Source organism: Octodon degus, unplaced genomic scaffold, assembly GCF_000260255.1.
Source record: "Octodon degus isolate 3935 unplaced genomic scaffold, OctDeg1.0 scaffold00042, whole genome shotgun sequence".
NCBI lineage: Eukaryota > Metazoa > Chordata > Mammalia > Rodentia > Octodontidae > Octodon > Octodon degus.
Genome location: NW_004524618.1, coordinates 10,716,150 through 10,736,767, shown reverse-complemented (window position 1 = coordinate 10,736,767; position 20,618 = coordinate 10,716,150). Strand labels below are relative to the sequence as shown.

The 20,618-nt window shown below is 36.4% G+C and overlaps 1 protein-coding gene across 1 annotated transcript in view; it reads right to left on the bottom strand.

Annotated features, from left to right (window-relative positions):
* Smc3 (structural maintenance of chromosomes 3) overlaps positions 1–20,618 on the bottom strand; it is a 35,627-nt gene that overhangs the window by 12,099 nt on the left and 2,910 nt on the right. The window contains exons 3-17 of the mRNA XM_023715502.1: positions 14,088–14,126; positions 12,349–12,416; positions 10,256–10,327; positions 9,813–9,892; positions 9,297–9,375; positions 7,912–8,029; positions 6,588–6,763; positions 5,881–5,961; positions 5,496–5,660; positions 4,727–4,848; positions 3,643–3,856; positions 2,193–2,296; positions 1,914–2,013; positions 1,379–1,539; positions 920–1,065 (exon numbers count right to left, since the gene is read on the bottom strand). Coding sequence (XP_023571270.1) covers positions 920–1,065; positions 1,379–1,539; positions 1,914–2,013; positions 2,193–2,296; positions 3,643–3,856; positions 4,727–4,848; positions 5,496–5,660; positions 5,881–5,961; positions 6,588–6,763; positions 7,912–8,029; positions 9,297–9,375; positions 9,813–9,892; positions 10,256–10,327; positions 12,349–12,416; positions 14,088–14,126 — 1,725 coding nt within the window. The remainder of the gene's footprint in view (positions 1–919; positions 1,066–1,378; positions 1,540–1,913; positions 2,014–2,192; positions 2,297–3,642; positions 3,857–4,726; positions 4,849–5,495; positions 5,661–5,880; positions 5,962–6,587; positions 6,764–7,911; positions 8,030–9,296; positions 9,376–9,812; positions 9,893–10,255; positions 10,328–12,348; positions 12,417–14,087; positions 14,127–20,618) is intronic.

Below are 20,618 nucleotides of genomic sequence, written 5' to 3'. Positions count from 1 at the left end.
TGGCTCAGTAGAATAAGCACTTGCCGGGCAAGTGGAAGGGTCTGAGTTCACTCCTTGGATATGCAAAAAAAACAAAAAAAAAAAAAAAAAAAACAACCAGAAGTCATGAGTGTCCTTTCCTAAACAGAGAGCAATTACTGATGGTGGTGACCTTCTACTGGTGACTACTGTTATGACTTTGCTTATCACTTCCTTATATCTCCTAGTTCTGTCATCTAAATTGTTTTATGAATGGGACAACACTACAAGTATACTTTTTTGTTTGTTTGTTTTTTGTTTTTGTTTTTTGTTTTTGGTGGAACCGGGGATTGAACTCAGGCCCTTGTGCTTGCCGGGGAAGCACTTATTCCACTGAGCCATCTCCCCGGCCCCTCAAGTATACTTTTTATATTTTGTTTTATTCACTTAGTGAGACTAGTGAGACTCACTTTTACTCCCCAACACTCTCTACACATCATTTTTATATTTAAAAGCAAAACAAGTTTGATCTTTTAGTGACTTCTAAGATTCTCAATATTCCACTTAAAACTGTTGATCACTATAATATGGTTTCAACCTAAACCTTAGAGAATGAAAGTTGGTACTGCTATCAACACTCTACGACCAAACACTTCAAACCAATTACATTTAAAGCATACTTACTAGAAACAAAAATAACACGTTTTCAGATACTATCCATTGCTAGCCACTTTTATTTATGAACTATTTTAAATGCATATCCAGAAAACTTAAAAATACCCCTTTAAATGGCAGTTCCTCAGCAATTTTTCCTCAATTCCTTCATCTTATCTACACATTTGCAATGATCCGCTTCAAGTCCTGACTGTGACCTGCTTTCCTTAACTACCAGTGATTCTCAAAGTACAGAACCTGTAAGCAGATTCTATGATAAAAACATTTCTCAATAAGAGACAGTGACTCACATTTGTTTCAGGATAGGCCGTGTCCCTGACATCTAACTTGTTAAGAGGCAGAAAAGTGACTTCTCCAGGAAGATTCATTTTATTAAACTCCATTAAAATCTTTGTGCTGACTTCATCTGAATCAACAATGTGATAAAATAACCTACATAAAACAAAGTAAGATACACCTTTACTAGTAAAGTGTTAAAAACTTAAAGCAAAAAAATTCACTTTTTTTTCCCTATGCAATAGAATCTGTACAGGGGAAAAGGAATTCTAACAAAAGGGGGGAGCATCAAGGGAGAAAGTTCTAGTTTCTACAATTAGAAACAAATGTTTAGCATCTACTTCTTTATTAGGTTAAGGAACAGAGGATACAAGAAAAACACAGAAGACAAATTGTACTAAAACTATAAAAAGTTAGGTCTTAGGTTACTCCTGTTCCAAGTACCATAATAGCAATCAAAAAATTTCACCTGTTCCCTGCAGTGACTTCCACACATGTGTAGAAGGCTGGCTCACATTCAAAGTTATTCATCACAATGCCATGATAGCCATTTTGAACATGCTGGTTTATTCCTTTTCGACGAAAGTGGTCTAGCACTTTGTTTATGCTGTCTATTCCATTTAAAATGGCCTGTAAATTGTTTGGTGCAAAACACTGTCACTAATGGCACTCTTGCTGCTAAGAAATAAGCCCACTGTACCAAACATTTCAATATATGCCAGAGAACCCCCACCAAATACATTTTCTCCTAAAAACATGCCAAGTCCATGTAACAACAGTTCATATTATGTGTTCTGCTCTATGATGCTAATGTTAAAAATGGGTTCATCTAAAAAGTGTTATCATTCATTAATACGGGTTGTAGAGTTGCTTAATTCCCGTTGTTTCATATTCATAGAATAAAGCACTTGGACTCTTATTGGAACAACCTAGAGTTTGAAACTAATAATATCTGGTAGGATAATGACTGACTCTAACTTAGGTAGTGGAAAGAACAAGCCCACCTTCCCCGTCGCGGCTCTAAGAAGTTGCTGCTTCTTTTCAAGATCTTCTCTTTTAGCAGCAAGCGCTTGTTGTTCTGCATTCTCCTCTCTCCACAGGTAGCTAAACAGTAAGGTTGGACAGCCTTTAATTTTTATACATAAGCACCAAAATTACATGGTTTACAGTAAGAATTAAAATCAAACTTGAATAGGTAATTTTTAACTTAAAAACCAGGTAACAACCAATAACTAGAATTACTTAAAAAAAAAAAATTAAAGCATATTTTCATCTATACTAACTTTCTTTCACTTTGTAATTCATCTTTCTTATTTTTTACTTCGTAATATTTTCTGTCCAGTTCTTCTACTCGTGCTTTGACTTCATTAAGATCCTGATCCAGTTTCTGTGGAAATAAAAAGTACAAATGTAAAATTCAATTTCATCAAACTAAGCCACAATGACAGAAAGAAGATCAATGATTCCAACAGAATGGGGAAGAAAAGCAAAAAGTGAGGGAGGAAATACCACAGAAATGAGAAACATTTTTGAGTGATCAACATGTTTAGTGATGTTTTTACATGTGGTAGCTTATGTTGAAAGTCATTAAATGATACTTATATAAAGTTACTATATAAGTTATACCTCAATGAAGCTACTGAAAAACCCAATTTCAATTTTTAAAAGGTATCTTTACGTAGGATATACCAAAAATACATACCATAATATTTACTATTCTATAAAATATTGCTAAAATGAAGTAGCTTTTCTAGTAATAGATTACTATTACTTTTAATATACATTTCAGAATTTTAGAAGAAAAAAATATAACCTACAGAGAAAATGTAAAACATTATATTGTAGTTTATATTGGAACTAAGTTTTCTTCATAGCATTTGCTAGGGTCAAGATAACACTACTATCAGGACAGTGCAAACTTCAGTATGCATAAATTATATTACATAAACTCAAAAAACATAAATTAGCAAAAAAATGTTTTATCTTTCATACTATGTTCAAAATACACTTTGAAAAACTTAACTCGGGGTAGTGCCAAGAAGCAAATGGCTCTTTTATATAATGCAATCAGCACTGTTAGCGATCTCTATGCAGAACAGAACAAACTATCTTCACAAACGGTCATTTTTATAATCAAAGATGTGGCTGAAACACTGGAGAAAAAATAACCTTCAATCTTGAGAATGAATAAAGCTTCTCATTATAAAAATCTCAGTTTATCATCAGGATCTTCAAAGAGAGTATTTGGTGATACTGATGACTCATGAACTCAGAACAAAACTCATTTTAAGAAAGGACGTGAAAGCGATCTAGTTGAAAACAACCAGCTTCCACATAACTACCTAGACTGCCCGGTGTTTTTTACTGTTCAGCAAGTATACTAACTAAAACTGCTACCAAAACTGACTTTTGAGATCACTACGCTTACTCTTGGTCACTTCACTCACCAAGTGAGTTGACCACTCTAGGGACAATGGTGTTTATTCACAACTACTTTTTGTTCTATTTAATTATTTTACTTTTTTGCTTCAAATGCCTTCAGGGCAGGTTTGGCTGGCTGGAGTTGTGGGGATCGAACCACAGCAACCTGATCCTGACTGCTTTATTGAAACAGTCACTTAAAGAACTGAGTCTATTTAATTATTTAAATATTAAAGGAGTATAAAGAACAGCTGCTTAAAAACCTGATTAAAATTTTGGACACATTCACAAAGCCATAATAAAAGTTCTTACGTTATATTGCTCCAGATTTTTCTCCTTGTTTGCCTCTGTGTCCTCCAAATCCTTATGTATAGCTGCAATCTGTCTTTTCTTGTCATTTATAGCCTGATCTAAAGACTTGAGTTCTTTTTTAATCCATTTATCTCTGTCTTCTTTTGATGTAAACTGGCTTCCACGACCCTGCTTTGCATAAAGATCTGTTCTTTCTTGGGTAGCTTGAGCCAATCTACACAAAAACAGGAAATAACCAAGTTTAGTTGCAAACACTAACATCAACAATAATCCAGCTTTAAAAATTATGTCTAAGAAAATATAAAAATCAATTGTAATAGCTCATACTCTACAGGTTTCAGGGAGATCCAGTGAACTCTAGGTCTGGTGAGTAAAGCTAGACAATGCCAGTATCCTATTCTCAGTAATTTTCAAGCGAGTTTCAACTAAATTTAGCTACATCAACATTTTCAACTCTTTACAATAAAGACACTGAAGATGAACAGTGATGAAAACAGTATCTAACATAGAATATCAAGGTTCAAGTTACATAAAACTTTCTTATAAAAACAGTAAGGAGGGGAAAATGTGAAGAAAAAACCGGGCCAAGAATATAAACAGGCAACTCACTAAAATAATCTAAAGATGTGTAACATACTATATGAAAGCATGAGAAATTGAAAAATAGTAGCAAATTCAACCGAGGACAGATTCTAAAATATCTACAAAGCCAGCACTGAATGACAAAAGAAAACTACACATGAAATATAGAATACCACTTGAATAAAAACAATGTTTTTTAAAACCTAACATTTAGCTACATTACCTTTGAATTAATGAAAGCACCTCCTTGAGAATCAAGTTTGAACTTAAAGGATAACATCAATCTTCTTAGTAACAACATGTAAGTGGTATATAGGCAAGAGCCCAGGACTTGCACAGCTGTGTAATACTGGCTACTATTATTTTCAGATACATTTAACTTTGCCCTTCATTACTGTGATAACACCTTAACCCATTAATTATGTAAGTTCTATAGAAGAACTGTAGAAAAGTAATTGTTGGTAAAAATTTCCAGACATTTAAAAAAAAAAAAATTCCAAACCTAGCAATTCCTCGCTCTTCTTTTTCTTTTACACTGTTGAATTTAGGTTCCGTTTCTGCCAGTTCTTTCTGCTTTTCTTCTATTTTTTCAAGCAATTTTTGCCTCTCTTTTAATAAACGTTTCTGTAAATGAAGCAGAATGAGTAAAAATGCTACATCTAAAATTTTTTGGCTAATTTTGAAGTCTATCATAAAATGTTTTCTCATGAAAAAACCAATACTGCAACACCAAACTACAAGAAATTTAAGCATACAAGCTGTCAGGAAAAAGTTCTACAATTCCTCCTCACCTGAACATTCTTAAGGCTCATTTTTAGCTTGTCTTGTGTTTTTTTGTTTTTCATGTATTTAGTACAGAGTCTACAGGGTCTCACTACCTAGATTAGACTTACAGTGATCTTCCTGTTTTTAGCCTCCCAAGCCCTAGGATTATAGGTGCGCAATCGCCATCTCAGCATGCCCAGGCGCAGGGCCGCACAGCATGCCAGCATCAAACCCTACGGCTGTGCTCTACCTAAGCAAGTGCTTTAGTCTGCTGAGCTATCAGGCCTGCCCTCTGTTTGTTTGCTTGTTTTTAGCGGAACTGGGAATTGAACTCAGGCCCCTGGCAAGCGCTTACTCTACTGAGCCATCTCCCTGTCCCATTTTTTGTTTGTTTTGAGAGTTTAGCTATGTAGTTCAGGTTGACATAGAACTCATGGTGATCCAAGTGTTGGCAATACAAGCACACGCCACTGCACCTGGCTTTCATTTTCACCACATTAACTCACCCTTTGTTCACTATTGCCTGCTAATTCATCTTGTAAATCCTTGGCTTTAAGCTCCAATTTGGTCCTCTGCTTAATTTGCTCTTGTCTTTCAGCACTGAGCTGTTCTTTTTCTTCTTTCATTGCTGAAATCTTCGTTTTCAATTCTCTAACTTGCCGCTCAATATCCTATTCAAAAAGAATTAACCGAAAAGTTGGGCAATTAGACATACAGGAGCAGAATTGTGGCTCCATTCACCTGTTCTCTGTTCTTTCACTCACAGTTTTAGTACCACTTTGTCTAATAACTCCCGACTCCTCCTGTGGTTACCATTCTGTAACTCTGGTACAAAAAGGGCTTCATTCGGTCAAAAATACAAGTAAATCTCAATCTTGTTTATAATTTTACCTCCATCTTATCTCTTGCATCTTGCTGGGCATCTCTTAGTTGTCTAGATTTTTCTCCACTAGTTTCTCGCTTAGCAGAAAGCTAAAGGAAGAAAAACCACACCACTTTTAACTTATTTTGTATTTAATGTTTCATAACATCTACAATATTTTATATCTGCTAAATTAATCTACAAGATCACTTACAAATTTTGTAAAAATTTCCTTTAAAATAATTTTTGTTCAAAGTGCCAAGAACACATTTTGTAAAATATACTAAGAAAAACATTCACAATTTTTTTTTTTTTTTTTGTGTGTGGAAGCAGGGATTGAACATAGGGCCGTGCACTTGCCAGGCAAGCACTTATTCTACTGCGCTATCTCTCTAGCCCCCACAAAGTTTTAAAGATAGTTTCCCTCACATCTGGTCTGCCTGACATCATCATCACTTCAGATAAAACCATAACAAGGATCACACAGGTCTAGGCATTTTCCTTAGAAGAAAATGAAAAGAAAAAAGTTGGGTCTAAATGAATTCATAGATTCGTAGTTCTTAAGTTTCTAAAAGTTAAAAATCATTAAAAAATATAAACACAGCATGAGCCTGGCAAGCGTAGGGTCCTGAGTTCAATCCCCAGTACCGCAAAATACATACATACATACATACATACATACAGGATGAATTTAACATAGTCATAAAAATCAATTATAATTGCATAAGTAAATTACCTCATCAAGTTTAGCACGAGTCTCATTAAGTTCCTGATTATAAATGGTATATTCTAGGGCTCTTCTCATCTTATCCCACTTCTGATATTGAGCTAGCTCTTCCTTTTCTTCCTCTAAAGTATGTAATCTCTCTTCAATGTATTTTAACAACTCATTGATCTTTTCACGCTTGCCCTCTTCAAAAAAAAAAAGAGGAAGTGAAGAAAATGAATAAAAATTTTTAATGTTAATTTCACTTTTCAAATGTACCATGAACTAAATTTCCTAAAAACTATAGCATTATTTGATATTATGTGACAACTAAACTTAGGAAATTAAAATGACATCACACTTTTAGATCCAAGAACAAACTTACACATGGTGAAAATGATCCTTATATTACATGTGGAAAGGGCCTCGGTTTAATTTTTGTTTTTAAGTCAATGTGCCTTCCCATACATTAAAAAAAAACTAACATCATTGGTGTTGCAAATCCCTCTTTTTATTGATAGTTGCATCATCTATAGCTAGGGCATACTGTAAATAGTCCAGTCTTAGGACTCTACTCTTCTACTCAGTCTACTAAACAGGGCTACACAGAGAAGCTGTGGACCAGAAACAACCCTAAAGTCACACTGTCTTGTTTGTTACTGGTGAGATTCTAAACCCAGTATGACTAAGCCATAATGTGACACAGCACTTGAAAAGCAAAGTAAAATTTTCATAGTAAATGTGCTAATGAAGATTCCAAGCTCAAATTTTACATCTGTGTTCCTGGACAACTTAGGCCCACTGTCAGCTGCTAACTCCAGTACCTGGGGGGAAGAATAGGAGTGCACTCGAATTTGTCGCCACTAATAGTGATAAGAAAGCTAGTCACAGTGACAGCTGGTTTGCAAAGGACCTAAAATAAGGTCTTAAAACAACAGTACTTCTTTACTCAAAGATAGAAATTAATGTAAATTTCAAACATTAAACTGCCTCAAAAAGATTCTCTCTCCATTCAGAAGATAGGCAAATTATCATATATTTCTGAGAACACTTTTTAATTATAAAACAGCAATAGGCTAGGAAGACAGCATAGCGGTCTAAGCACCTGCTTGGCAAGCACAAGGACCCGGGTTTGACTCCCAGTACTGCCTGCCTTGTGGCATGCTGTGCTGGCCCCAAAACCAGGAATGGTGGTGCACACTTGTAATCCCAGTGCTGGGGAGGCTGACATAGGAGGATCATTGAGTCTAAACTGCATAGTGAGACCCTGTATCCAATGAATAAATTTTAAAAAAGTAATACAATGATAAAGTAAGTTTCAACAAAAAAAATGCAGTTCCCCCACTTATTTTACCTGTTTCCTTCATTAAAGAGATGCTTTCTTCTTTTCGTTCATCATATACTCTAGTACCAGCTACTTCTCTTAATAACTTTAGTCTCTGAGAATCTGGGGCTGTTGCCATTTGATTGATCTAAAGATTTTAGAAACATAATCATCACAAAACTATAAAATTGCTACTGAAAAATATGAACCCTACCTTGAAAAGAATACACACACATACACACACACATAGGAGCTTAGTGATTTGGCCAGTACAATATATATAACACATTATAACACATATACTAATATCTGTATATCTGTACCTCAAATGAAACTTACCAAATAAAGCTAACAAATATGTTCACCAGGTTTTTATGAGTAAGACTAATACAACTGAAAATGATCCCTGCCATCATTTTTTCTTGGCCAAAGTAATAAGGTATAAAAAGATGAGCTTCAGACTGGGGAGATGGCTCAGTGGAATAAGCGCTTCCCTGGCAAGCGCAAGGACCCGAGTTCAATCCCCAATTCCGCCAAAGGAAAAAAAAAAGATGAGCTCTTTTCTCAAAGAATTAGGGAACATCATCGCTGAGTATATGTCTTTTAAAAAGCTACATGATTAAAAGTACAGGAAATAGCATTCTCTAAACATAGAGAAAATGCTACAACCTAAGTGCCATGCAACTTAACAAACATCACTAAAGTCAAAACTGCTGTTGTCACCACATAAAAATTAATGTGATAATCACTTTGACACTCTACAGAGAACAGGCACCAAGATAAGAAAGTATCAGAAGTGTATATACATCAGAGTCCTAAACCAAAAATAAGCAAAGACAAAATTCTAAACCCACAAACCCTACTGAAGGGCAAGTTTGAAAAAAAGTAGCTTATACTTGAAAATTATATGAGGAAACAGCATAACAATGAGCTAAAGTTCATAGTAGCTACTAAGTAGTATGTATGCGGTATTATGCTGTATCTCTTCAATGTAAGCTTTCAGTAAATAAGTCTGCTGAAATACTATCTCAATGATAGACCTATTTAGTACCTCCTAGCCTCATAAAATACTTCAATACAAAATAAATCAATAGGGGCTGGAGAGATGGCTCAGTGGTCTAAAGCACCTACTTGAAACAAGCTTGGCAAAGCACAAGGACCGCGGTTCGATCCCCAGCACCACATGCCAGCCAGCCCCGCCCCCTGGTGGGCTGAGCTGGCCACACACACAATAAATAAATGTAATAAATAAAAATAAATAAATATTTAAAAAAAAATAAAATAAATCAATAAAACGAGACAGTAAGATCCACTTTTGCTACAGTTTAACAATTAGAATCAAACCACTTTACATTAACAGGAAAAATACACTCAAAAAATATTTCTGTAAAAAAGGAACATCTAATTGTTTTTACCTTTCCTTGTTTAACAATATAATAAGGATTGCTCCGAGAAAAGCCAGCACTTTCAAGGAGGTTCATCACATCATTTTTTCTGTTGATAAACACCAAAATTCCTATTAGGTAATTCTGAAGCACCCAACAAAAATAAGCAAACTACCTCCTGGGTCAAATGGTCTTAGAAGTACAGATTCGCCATTAAACCACCCTCATTGTATCGACTTTAGAAAACATTGTGATTAACATGTTCATCTTCTAAATACAAAGTTGTTAGACATAAAGTTATTTATACCTCATATATGCAGAAAGTAAAGGAATATTTTAATTCTTTTTAAAAGAAATTGATTCTGGACATAGTGGCACACACCTGTAATCCCAGCATTTGGGAGGCTGAGGAGGGAGGGTCGCTGCAAGTCTGAGGCCAGTCTTGCTACACAATGAGTTCAAAGCCAGTCTGAATTACTTAGTAAGATAGTATCTCAAATAAAACAAGTAAAAATACAAATTGTCAGGGTAAAGAAAAAAGCTTACGTGACCATCTTCTTATCTAAGAAATACTGATCTTTTTTGGCACCAATAACTCTTCGAAGTGAAACTTCCTCTTTATCAATCTAATAAAAAAAGTAAAAGCTCAAAGTTAATTCAACATAAAATAGAAAACTTTTTAGGTAATAACGTAATTTTAAAGACCTTGACCACGATCATTTTAAAGTTTCAATTATCTCATTGAAGATGATGCTACTCAAGACAAAGATATTTTTTACAGCAGCTTTCATAATCCTATGTGTTGTTTACTAAAATGTTCATTACAATTAAAAGACAAAAATCAGGAGTCAAACTATATAATTATGTATTATTTTATAATAAAAAATACGTGAAAGATGAAGTAGGTCCATAAATGTTTTAAAATATGAAGAAATTAGCTATATCAATAAAATTCTCAGCACTAGTATCAAAAAGAGTAAGTTACTTACTGGTAACCGATTGTCTGAATTGTCAAAAATAATTTCCACAAAAGCAGAAATAACCCGAGGACCAGTACCCTCCTGGAACATGAGAAAAATGGGAAACTCATCATTTAAGCAGTATTTTCATATTAAGCACCTTTTCTGAACAGTGCAAGTGCTCAGGATCACTCCCAGTCTTGCACATAAGCACACTCGCAGAGCCACACCCTCATCCCTGTCTTTAAACACTTTTCAAAGTTCAGTGTATAGTAACAAGCTGCATTCAATGAAGAAAAATGTCTATCAGATTAATACATATCCTTTTTGTCAAGATACCAGGGACATAGAATCAAGATAACAAAAGTCTCAATTTTTGATTCTGAAAGAACTATGCTAAAGATACCTAAGTTAGATTCTGCAGACTATGTACATTATTAGACCACAAAACCCCACCGTCACCTAATTCCTCCCAGTAGCTAATAGCTAATACACCTTGAGGCTCTTGAAGCCTCATCTTTATGCTGGAAAGAAATAAAAAATCATGAGGTTACTGAAATTATTTATATGTAGTTTTACTAACCCTTACAGATATTTACACAATTAACACAGCACATTTAGACCAAACTATTATACAACTACACACCAAGTCCAGATGATTTCCAGTTTTTCTTTTTCTTTCTTTTTCTTTTTTGTGGAACCAGGGATTGAACTCAGGCCCTTGCGCTTACCAGGAAAGCACTTATTCCACTGAGCCATCTCCCTGGCCCCATAGTTTTCAGTTTGCAATCATTCAACAGATATTGAAAGGAAGGGTTAATCATTTGATCAATTTGCATGCCTGGATCTGGTAATCCGAGCAACAAACTTGATGATAACATGTAATAACCACTGTTAGTTTTCGATCCCTGGTTTGGTTTTTTTTTTTTTCATTTGTTTTCAATTACTACTTTTATTGTTTTATGTTGCTTTTTGTCTTTGTTCTTGTTATCTGCTTTTGGGTTTCTTTTCCTCTTTAAAATAAAATTTAAAAATTTTAAAGTCATTCAACAGAATGAAGAATGATATCTAAAGAGATTATTAATTCTCTTAATGCCTATCTGAGAAACTAAAAAAAAAAAAACCTCGTTCAGGTACTGATCCCGATTATTGGGCTACAAATTCAAAATGAAAAGATAATGAGTTAAACAAAAGAACTCTCTACACATGACAAAAACTTAAGATATATTGAGGAATCTCATTTTGTCTTATAATAAATATTTTTCACAGGCTGGGGAGATAGCTCAGCAGTCTAAGCGCCTGCCTGGCAAGTGCAAGCACCCAGGTTTGATCCCCAGTATCACATGCTGTGCCACTGTGTGGTGTGTAGGCCATCAGAACCAGGGATGGTAGCACACGCCTGTTATCTCAGTGCTGGGAAGGCTGAGACAAGAGGATCACTAGAACTCTGAGCTAGGTAGACACTGTACCAAATAAATAAAAGATTAAAAAATAAAACATAAAGTATTTTTCATATTTTCCTAAATACCAACGTAGTTTTTGGTATGCAATGGCTATTTCTCCATGTCACCAATAATTCTAGTTGTGCATCTTAAAATTACTAACTCCCAATCTGAAATTCTTTTTTCCCAGCAAACCTGTCTCCAGACCCTTACTATCACATCTTTAAAAATTTTACATGGATAACATATCCATTTGGAGGCAAGCCTACAATTTTCTTTTATTTTTTTTTTATTTTTTATTTTTTTTATTTTATTTATTTATTTGTGTGTGTGTGTGTGTGTGTGTGTGTGTGTGTGGCCAGCTCAGCCCACCAGCAGGCAGGGCTGGCTGGCATGTGGTGCTGGGGGATTGAACCGCGGTCCCTGGGCTTTGCTAAGCTTGTTCTAAGTAGGTGCTTTAGACCACTGAGCCATCTCACCAGCCCCCTTCTTTTAACCACTTATAAAAACTAGGCCTTTATCTAGCACCAATGTAGAAGTCTTCAACTCACAACTTAGGAACACACTTAGGAGACACACAGTATCATGTTTACAACTGATTGAAACTTGAACAAGTGATTTTTATTAACCAAGATTGACAATGTATTTTTTTTAAGTGTATCTAAAAGTAATCTCACTCACATGTAACAAAGCCAAACGCTGTTCTGGGCGAAGATGACTGAATTCATCACTGAGAACGAATTGTATTGCTAAAAATACAAAAGCACAGTTGTTAGTATACCCTAAAATATGTGTCCTTTTTTTTAAATAATTTCTCATACCTTAACAGACTACAACCTGTCAGGTAACACACTGTAGAGAAAATAAATGACCTGTTTCACACAGACCAAATTACCACTGAAAAGATCCCTGCACAATGGACTAATTAGACAAGAAATGCTGTGACAAAAATATTAAGCTTTCACTGAGCCAGGTATAGTTAGCAAGATGGTAAGTGTAAGTCCACCTTGGGCAACTTAGTGAGACCCTGTCTCAATATAAAAAGATTTTTAAAGGGGGGAGGTGTTTCATCCCAGAACAAAGGCCTTGGATTCAATCCCCAACTGGGGTATGAAGCGGTTATTTTTTACTGAAACATGTGAGGCAAGAAAAACAGAAAAAACACCGAAGTACAAACAATGAGAGAAGCAGAACTAAGAGCTACTTCTCAATCAAAACACACACTGACTGGTTAGGGTAACACTATACAGTCATGCACTGCACAACAACAAACCACATATACAATAGTGATCCCACAGAATTTTCTTTAGTAAGACTAAAGAAAACTCTATTGCCTAAAAAAAAAAAGATACTGCCTGGTGACATCATATCCAAATTACCATCAAAATGCAACACATCTTTCAAAACTAAGAAAATACCGGGAAATGTTTTAATTCCCAACTCTACTGTACTGTTCTTACCTTCTATACAATTACAGGAACCATTCCTATCTTTCAGAGTGCCTAACGAGACTACCATGCCCAAGAAAATGAACTCTTTTAACTCACATAAAAGACCTCTGACATCCTGTCTGTTAGAGACTTCTGTCAGGGAAGGTGTGTCTAAGGAGACTGGCTACCTGGCTGGATTCCTACTGCCCTTAAACGTGTGGGGTTCTGAAATACACACTCCACTACAATGTGCTCTCCTGCCATCAGGAAATCACAATCATCACAAGGGTATACAGTGTACAGCGTCTTTGGGATTTACAATATATTGCACAGAATAAGCTATGAATAAAATAAGCTTTGAAACTCTTTTTCTCAAAAGTAGTACCCAACCAAGGAGTTCAAACTTTGTTCAATCTATTCCTTTTGTCAATTCAATTCTGTTAAAATGTTTTTTTCTCCTAAAAAATAGATCAGAAGCACTATTAAATATAGTTTATCTTTAGAGAACTTTCAAAGTTCTACTTACTATATTCAAACTGACAGTATAGTCTTTGAGTCTCAAGTTCTTTATATCCTTCCATTCTTTATAAAAGTGATTGGTTTAGGACATGTTTAATGGTAAAACAAACAGCTTTCCCTAATCACTATTCTATTTCATTTACGAATTTTTACATATTTATTTATAGCTATTTGTTGCACTCAAGCTCTAAAAGTGCTTTAACACATTATTTTGATTCTCAAAACCCATCTAAGAACATTTCCATTTTAACAGTGAAAGTAATTTGAGATGTTTCACTAAGTTTCACCTAATTGCTCACTAGTACAGAATAGAATGTAACTCGTTATACTCTGAGAAGTTTACCTTCTATACTAAACCATTACCATAACATGTATTTTGTGGATTTCATGCAGATATAACCTTAGAAAAGCAATTATTGCAATTAACTTAAGATATCAAAGTCTTAATATATACAGAATTTAAATACCTACCATAAAAAAAGTTACTTTTTCCAGATCCATTTCTTCCCACTATAAAATTTCAAAAAGTACAAATTATTTTATACAGAAGATCAATAACACAAACTACATGTGCTAAAATCTTTTAAATCCAATTTCATAATAACTTTAATCTAAATTTAAATGACTGATGATAAAAGAAATTAATAAAACCAAATGAGTAATTTTTTATAAATTTCAGGTACTTTTTTTTTTTTTTTTGCGGAACCAGGGCTTGAACTCAGGCCCTTGCGCTTGCCAGGGAAGCGCTTATTCCACTGAGCCATCTCCTCTGGCCCCATCAGGTACATTTTTAAAAAGGCATTTCATCATTGTTTTTCCTTGTTTTTCTCCAACCGTTTAAATAGATATCAGCAGATATGCTATTTGGTATTCATAATTTATAATCCTAACAATGGATGTGCAATTCTATTTAATTATATGTACTATGTTTCCAAATTTAGACTTACATATAGTTAGCATTCTAAAAATACTTAAAATTCTACAATAGTCTCATGTTAAACTATTTATATCAACCCTAAACATGTATAGTCTCACAGAACTACTAATGTATAGGAAATTACGTCTTTTTTCTTGCAACTTGATTTCAAATATAAGCAGTTCTACATTTACAAAAGGGTATCAAATACTTTTGATTTAATGGGTTGGTTTAGTGAAAGTGTTCAAAAATCATGAGCAACTATGTTAATTTTTCTCAGTTTTGACCAAAACAGCCTAGATACTTTATCTACAAATAAGTTACTTATTATCTACATGCAAGGCCCGGTAACATACATCTTTAATCCCAGCACTCCTAGAGAGGAGGCAAGATTGCAAGCTTGAGCCCAATCTAGAAAAAGGGTGGGAATGTGCTCAGTGAAAAGGCCCTGGTTCAATCCCCAGTAATGTACACACATATGCATACAACAGGCAGCAGAGCCGAATGAAAGGGACTTTTACTGGCTAAATCGAGGGTACTATGAGCACCAAAGTAACTTCCTAAATATTACTGGTGGGATGAATAATGCATGACATTCATATTAATAATAAAGAAAGGTAAGTAGGTAAGGAGAGGACTTTTGCTTACAGAATACCAAGCGTCAACTAATAAAAAGTGAAAGGAGCACTACAAATAGCATCATTCTATAATCATCAAAATAAAGACAAGACTTATCAAAGGATGCTAAATGTAAGGAAAACTTTGATAAGAAGCATAATATTTGCAGGATCCAAAACCATCTTCCTAAATATTTATTAGTTCCAAAGGAAAAAATAATAACTGCATGGTGAAGGACATTGGCTACTACCTTTGGCCAATCACAAGTAATACAGTATCACCCATAAGAGATGGAAAGAAAGACCTCACTGTGCCTCCAGCTGTGCTACCCTGAGAAGGATAACTCATTTAACTAAAAATGTACTAACACACGAATGCCATAGCCATACTGCCAGGTGGGTGGTACAAGCACCACTGTCCCACCAGATGGCTTTTTACTCAATCCAAGAATCGACCAGTTCAAAAGACACCTGCCTGAGCATCACTTGAAATAGTATGTAAACAAACACACTGCCTGTGAGACACAGGGGTAAACCATTATTAAGTGGATATTTTTATCACTGAAAAGATAAAAGTACTTCAAACCATTTGTACACCAGTGGTACAAGCCACCCAGTGGGAGTCGTGCCTGTATCATTGAAGGTTAAGGTCAGCAGGAGTGTGTTAAAGACAAACACAAACATACACACACACACACACACACACACACACACACACGGAAAGCCTACAGAAAGGATTTAGGTAAAGGAGCATAAAAAGATACAACACTGAAATTCAAAACCTGGCCCTAAATTGAACCCTATTAACACAGGGATGCTATGAAGAATCTTTCTTGGTCAATCAACACGCCTGAAAAATGGACAAATTATTATATTTAAGTTAAATTTACATAAGCTGATAACTACACCATGATGATGTAAGAGAATCTCCCTATTCTTCTAAAGTACACAATGAAACCAGGCAAGATAGCACACTGCTATTATTCCAGCTCTTCAGAGACTGAGGACTCCTATAATTCCGGCACAGTTCAGATGGGGCAGACCCTTGGGTTCAACCCCAGAACTATACAAGAAAAAGGTATGCACTGAAGTCAGAGGCAAAAAAATTACAGAGTGCATAACTTATTTGAAAAATATGCATAGAAAACACAAGAGAGTGTGCAAAAGGTTAAGAAAAGCAGAGAAAATGTTAACCATAGGTAAACTAGGAAAAGGGTACTTTTAATATTCTCTGTACCATTCTTTTTTATTTATTTAGGACAGGGTCTACAGGGTCTCATTGCATAGATCAGACTCATAGTGATCCTCCTGTTTACAGCCTCCCAAGAACTGGGACTACAGGCACCCACCACCATGTCCAGTCTCAATGGCTCCGGGGGCAGGGTGGGCAGGCAGGCTCAGGGATCGAGCTCCCAGTCCCTGATCCAGCCCCTGTGTCTGCCTAAGCAGGCACTTTAATCTGCTGAGCTATTTGGCTGGCCCTCTGTACCATTCTTACTGGGGCAAATTATCCATAAAACTGAAATTATTTTTATTTTTTTATGCTTTTTTTCCTAATGTATTTAATACAGCATGTACAGAGTCTCACTACACAGGCTGAACTCCTAGTGATTCTCCTGTTTTCACCCTCCCAAGCGCTGGAATTACAAGCACAGGCCACCATGCCCACTCTTAATCAGCCCAGTCTCATCAACAGTTCAGAGAGCCCCGGGGCAGGCCATATGGCAACTGGGAATCAAACCCCAGTCCCTGCATCTGCCTAAGCAAGAATTATTTTTAAATAAAGGTTTAAAGATAATTTATTACATGACTTTAAATATGTGATTTATAATCCATTCATAAGTAAATAGAAAAAAAAAAGTTTTGTGTAGTACAGGACATTGAACCCAATACTTCACAATAAAGTATTTATCCAGTCTTTCTTTTATTTATTTATTTATTTATTTATTTATTTATTTGAGAGAGAGAGAGAGAGAGAGAGAGAGAGAGAGAGAGGCCAGCTCAGCCCACCAGGGGGCGTTCTGGCTGGCATGTGGTGCTGGGGGATTGAACCGCAGTCCCTGATGCTTTTGCTAAGCTTGTTCTAAGTAGGTGCTTTAGACCACTGAGCCATCTCTCCAGCCCCCAGTCTTTCTTTTTGAGACAGGGTTTGCCAAGTTGCTGAGGCTGGGCTTGAATTTTTAATCTTCTTGCCTCAGCCTTCTGGAGCTGGGATTATAGGCATCTATCACCACACCCAGCTGAAATTTTTGAAATTTCCCTGTAAGAATTTCTCCTACCCACAGTGAAACCCTATTTAGTAATTTTAAAGGATGGTGAATATTTGACAAGGAAATACATTCAAGATTTATTCCAAAGGAGAAAAATAAGCTTGCCAGCATACCACATGGTGGATTCATTTTACTCCAAAGGCACACTTCCAGAGGCACAGAAGATAGTGGCACCTTGCGGCACACCAAGTTCACAGGCACCCCAGATTCACTTCCTCACCCAAAGCCTTGCTGCTCATTGGTGTAGCTTGTCTCCTAAGACCTCTGGTTACTGAACCTATTCCAAGGCACATTCAAATCAGACCTGTGAAGACCACTTCAGGGCAGTTAGCCCGCACAGCAACACACTCCAAAAGCACAAAGGTAATAACCTACGTAGGAAACTTTGACTGATGGAAGACACTGCCAGCTAACAAGCCTCTCTCCACTCCTCTCCCACCTGACCTCTCTACTGCAAGGCGCCTTGATGTAGTCTGTCTGGAAGTTATCCTAACCCAGCTGCATTTTTTACAAAACTTGGTCAGCTTTGCCCCTCACTCTTGCCTTCAGACAGCATCTCCCACTAGAGCCTAAACAGCTTAGCTTTCCTACATTTTCCTACAAAAACTGGGCTGACATGTATAGATGGGGGGTGCGGAGAACCTACAGTACATGTGCAGCAGAGGGCTATTACCTAAAAGATTGCCATTATTATGATTATGATTATTAAAAAATTAACGTCTGGCTACAATTACAATTTAAGTTTTCTCCTTTTAGCTTTTATGTTCTTCTATAGCATCTGAGTTGATATATATTTCTTTTGTGAAAAAGCTTGGGAAGCTGGGCACAATGGCTCCACTTGGAAGCTCAGGTAGAAGAAATGTTATGTTCAAGGCCAGCCTGTACAACTTAGCAAGATCCTGTCTCAAACTACAATTTACAAAGGCTGGGACTGCTGCTCAGTGGCCAAGAGCACTTGCCTATAATATGTGAAGCCCTAGGTTAAATCCACAGTAGTGAATAAACAAACAGGGTTAAAAGAACCCTAAAAAGGTGAACTCCATATAGTCATCTCTCATATCCATAGGAGAATCATTCAAGGACAACCCTCTCACATAGTGGACATCAAAATCCAATGATGGGGGCCAAGGAGATGGCTCAGTGGAATAAGCGCTTCCCTGGCAAGCACAAGGGCCTGAGTTCAATCCCCGGTTCCACCAAAAGAAAAAAAAAAAAATCCAATGATGCTTAAGTCTCTTACATAAATGGCATACAGTACACATAACCTACATATATTCTCTGTAACAATGCTTGTACTATGTAACATGAAGGCTAAATGAGATTAAAAATCAGTTAAAAATGGTTCTCACTGTTACTTTTGCCATAAATGCTATGTAAAGTTATCCAGTAATGTTTAGAAAATGACAAAGGAAAATGTCTACATGCTCAGTAAAGATTCAACTTATCTCTATTTTCAGTTTACACTTGGTTGAATCTAAGGATTGATAATAAGTAGATATGGACAGGGTGTTTTTGATATATGAATCATTCAAGCATCAGCACAAAAAATGCTTGCAAATCTTGATACTTTTAAGAGTCAAAATCATTATTAAACAATCAGAGGTATCATTTCACCAGTTATTTTTAAACTCAATCTCAGTACACACTAATTTTTGTCTTACATTATTAAGAATTTTATTTATTTATTTATTCAGTGTGTGTGTGTGTGTATGTGTGTGTGTGTGGCCAGCTCAGCCCACCAGGGGGCGGGGCTGGCTGGCATGTGGTGCTGGGGGATTGAACTGTGGTCCCTGTGCTTTGCTAAGCTTGTTCTAAGCAGGTGCTTTAGACCACTGAGCCATCTCACCAGCCCCTGTCTTACATTATTAAGGCAACTGTTTTTATTTATTTTTTTGAGACAAGGTCTCACTATGCAGTTAATGCTACCCTTGAATTCAGTACATAGCCCTGAGTTTGAGACCAGCATGGGCTATACAGTGAGTTCAACATTTAAACTACATTTAAACTAAACAGTGAGACTGTATCAAAAACAACAACCAAAAAAAAAAACAAAAAAAAAACAAAAAAAAAAAAAAACCATAGGGTTGGCCAAACAGCTCAGCAGACTAAAGCGCCTGCTTAAACAGAGTGCAGCGGCCAGGGTTCAATCCCCAGCGTGCCGTGCTGGCCATGCCCCTGGGGCACACTGAGACGGTGATAGAGACTGGGCGTGGTGGTGCACGCCTGTAATCCCAGTGCTGGGAAGGCTGAAAACAGGAGGATCATTGAGTCCCAGAGTCCCCAGCTGCGTAGTGAGACCCGATACCAAACACATTAAAAAAAAGAAAAAAGTTTTTGCACAGCAAGAGATACTACTAACAGAGTGAACAGACAACCCATGATGTGGGAAAAATGTTTAACAGCTGTTCCTCAGACAAAAGATTACTATCAAGAACATATAAAGAACTCAAAATTACCAGACTGGGGACATAGCTCAGCAGTCTAAGCACCTGCTGGCAAATGCAAGGACCCGGGTTTGATCCCCAGTACTGCACGCTATGCTGGCCATTAGCGAGCCACAGAAACCAGGAGTGGTGGCACACGTCTATAACCCCATCACTGGGGAGGCTGAGACAGGCGGATCACTAGGAGTTCCATAGCAGACTCTGTACTAAATAAATGATTTTTAAAAATTAAAAAAAAAAAATATCAGACCTCCCAAACCTAAAGACACAATCCAAAAACCGGCACTTGAGCTGGCAAGATAGCTTAGCAGACAAAATGCCTGCTTTGGCAAGCACAGGGACCAGGGTTCGATCCCTAGAACACAGACTGGTACAACCATTGTGGAAATCAGTGTGGAGATTTCTCAAAAAGCTAGGATTGGGGAGGTCCCACTTGACCCAGATATTCCCATATCTTCCTAGAATTAAAAACATCATACCACAGCAACATATGTGTACCCATGTTTATAGCAGCATAACAATTAGATCTTGGAAACAACCCAAATACCCCTCAACCAAGGAATGCATAAAAAAATGTGGTCTTTTTATACTACTCAGCAGCAAAAATGATAAACTAGACATTTTTTTGGTAAATGGATACAACTCAAGACCAAACTCCTAGGGTTGGGGAGATAGCTCAGGAGCATAAGCACCTGCCTGGCAAGGGCAAGGTCATGCATGAGTTTGATCCCCAGTACCAAAAAAAAAAAATAATA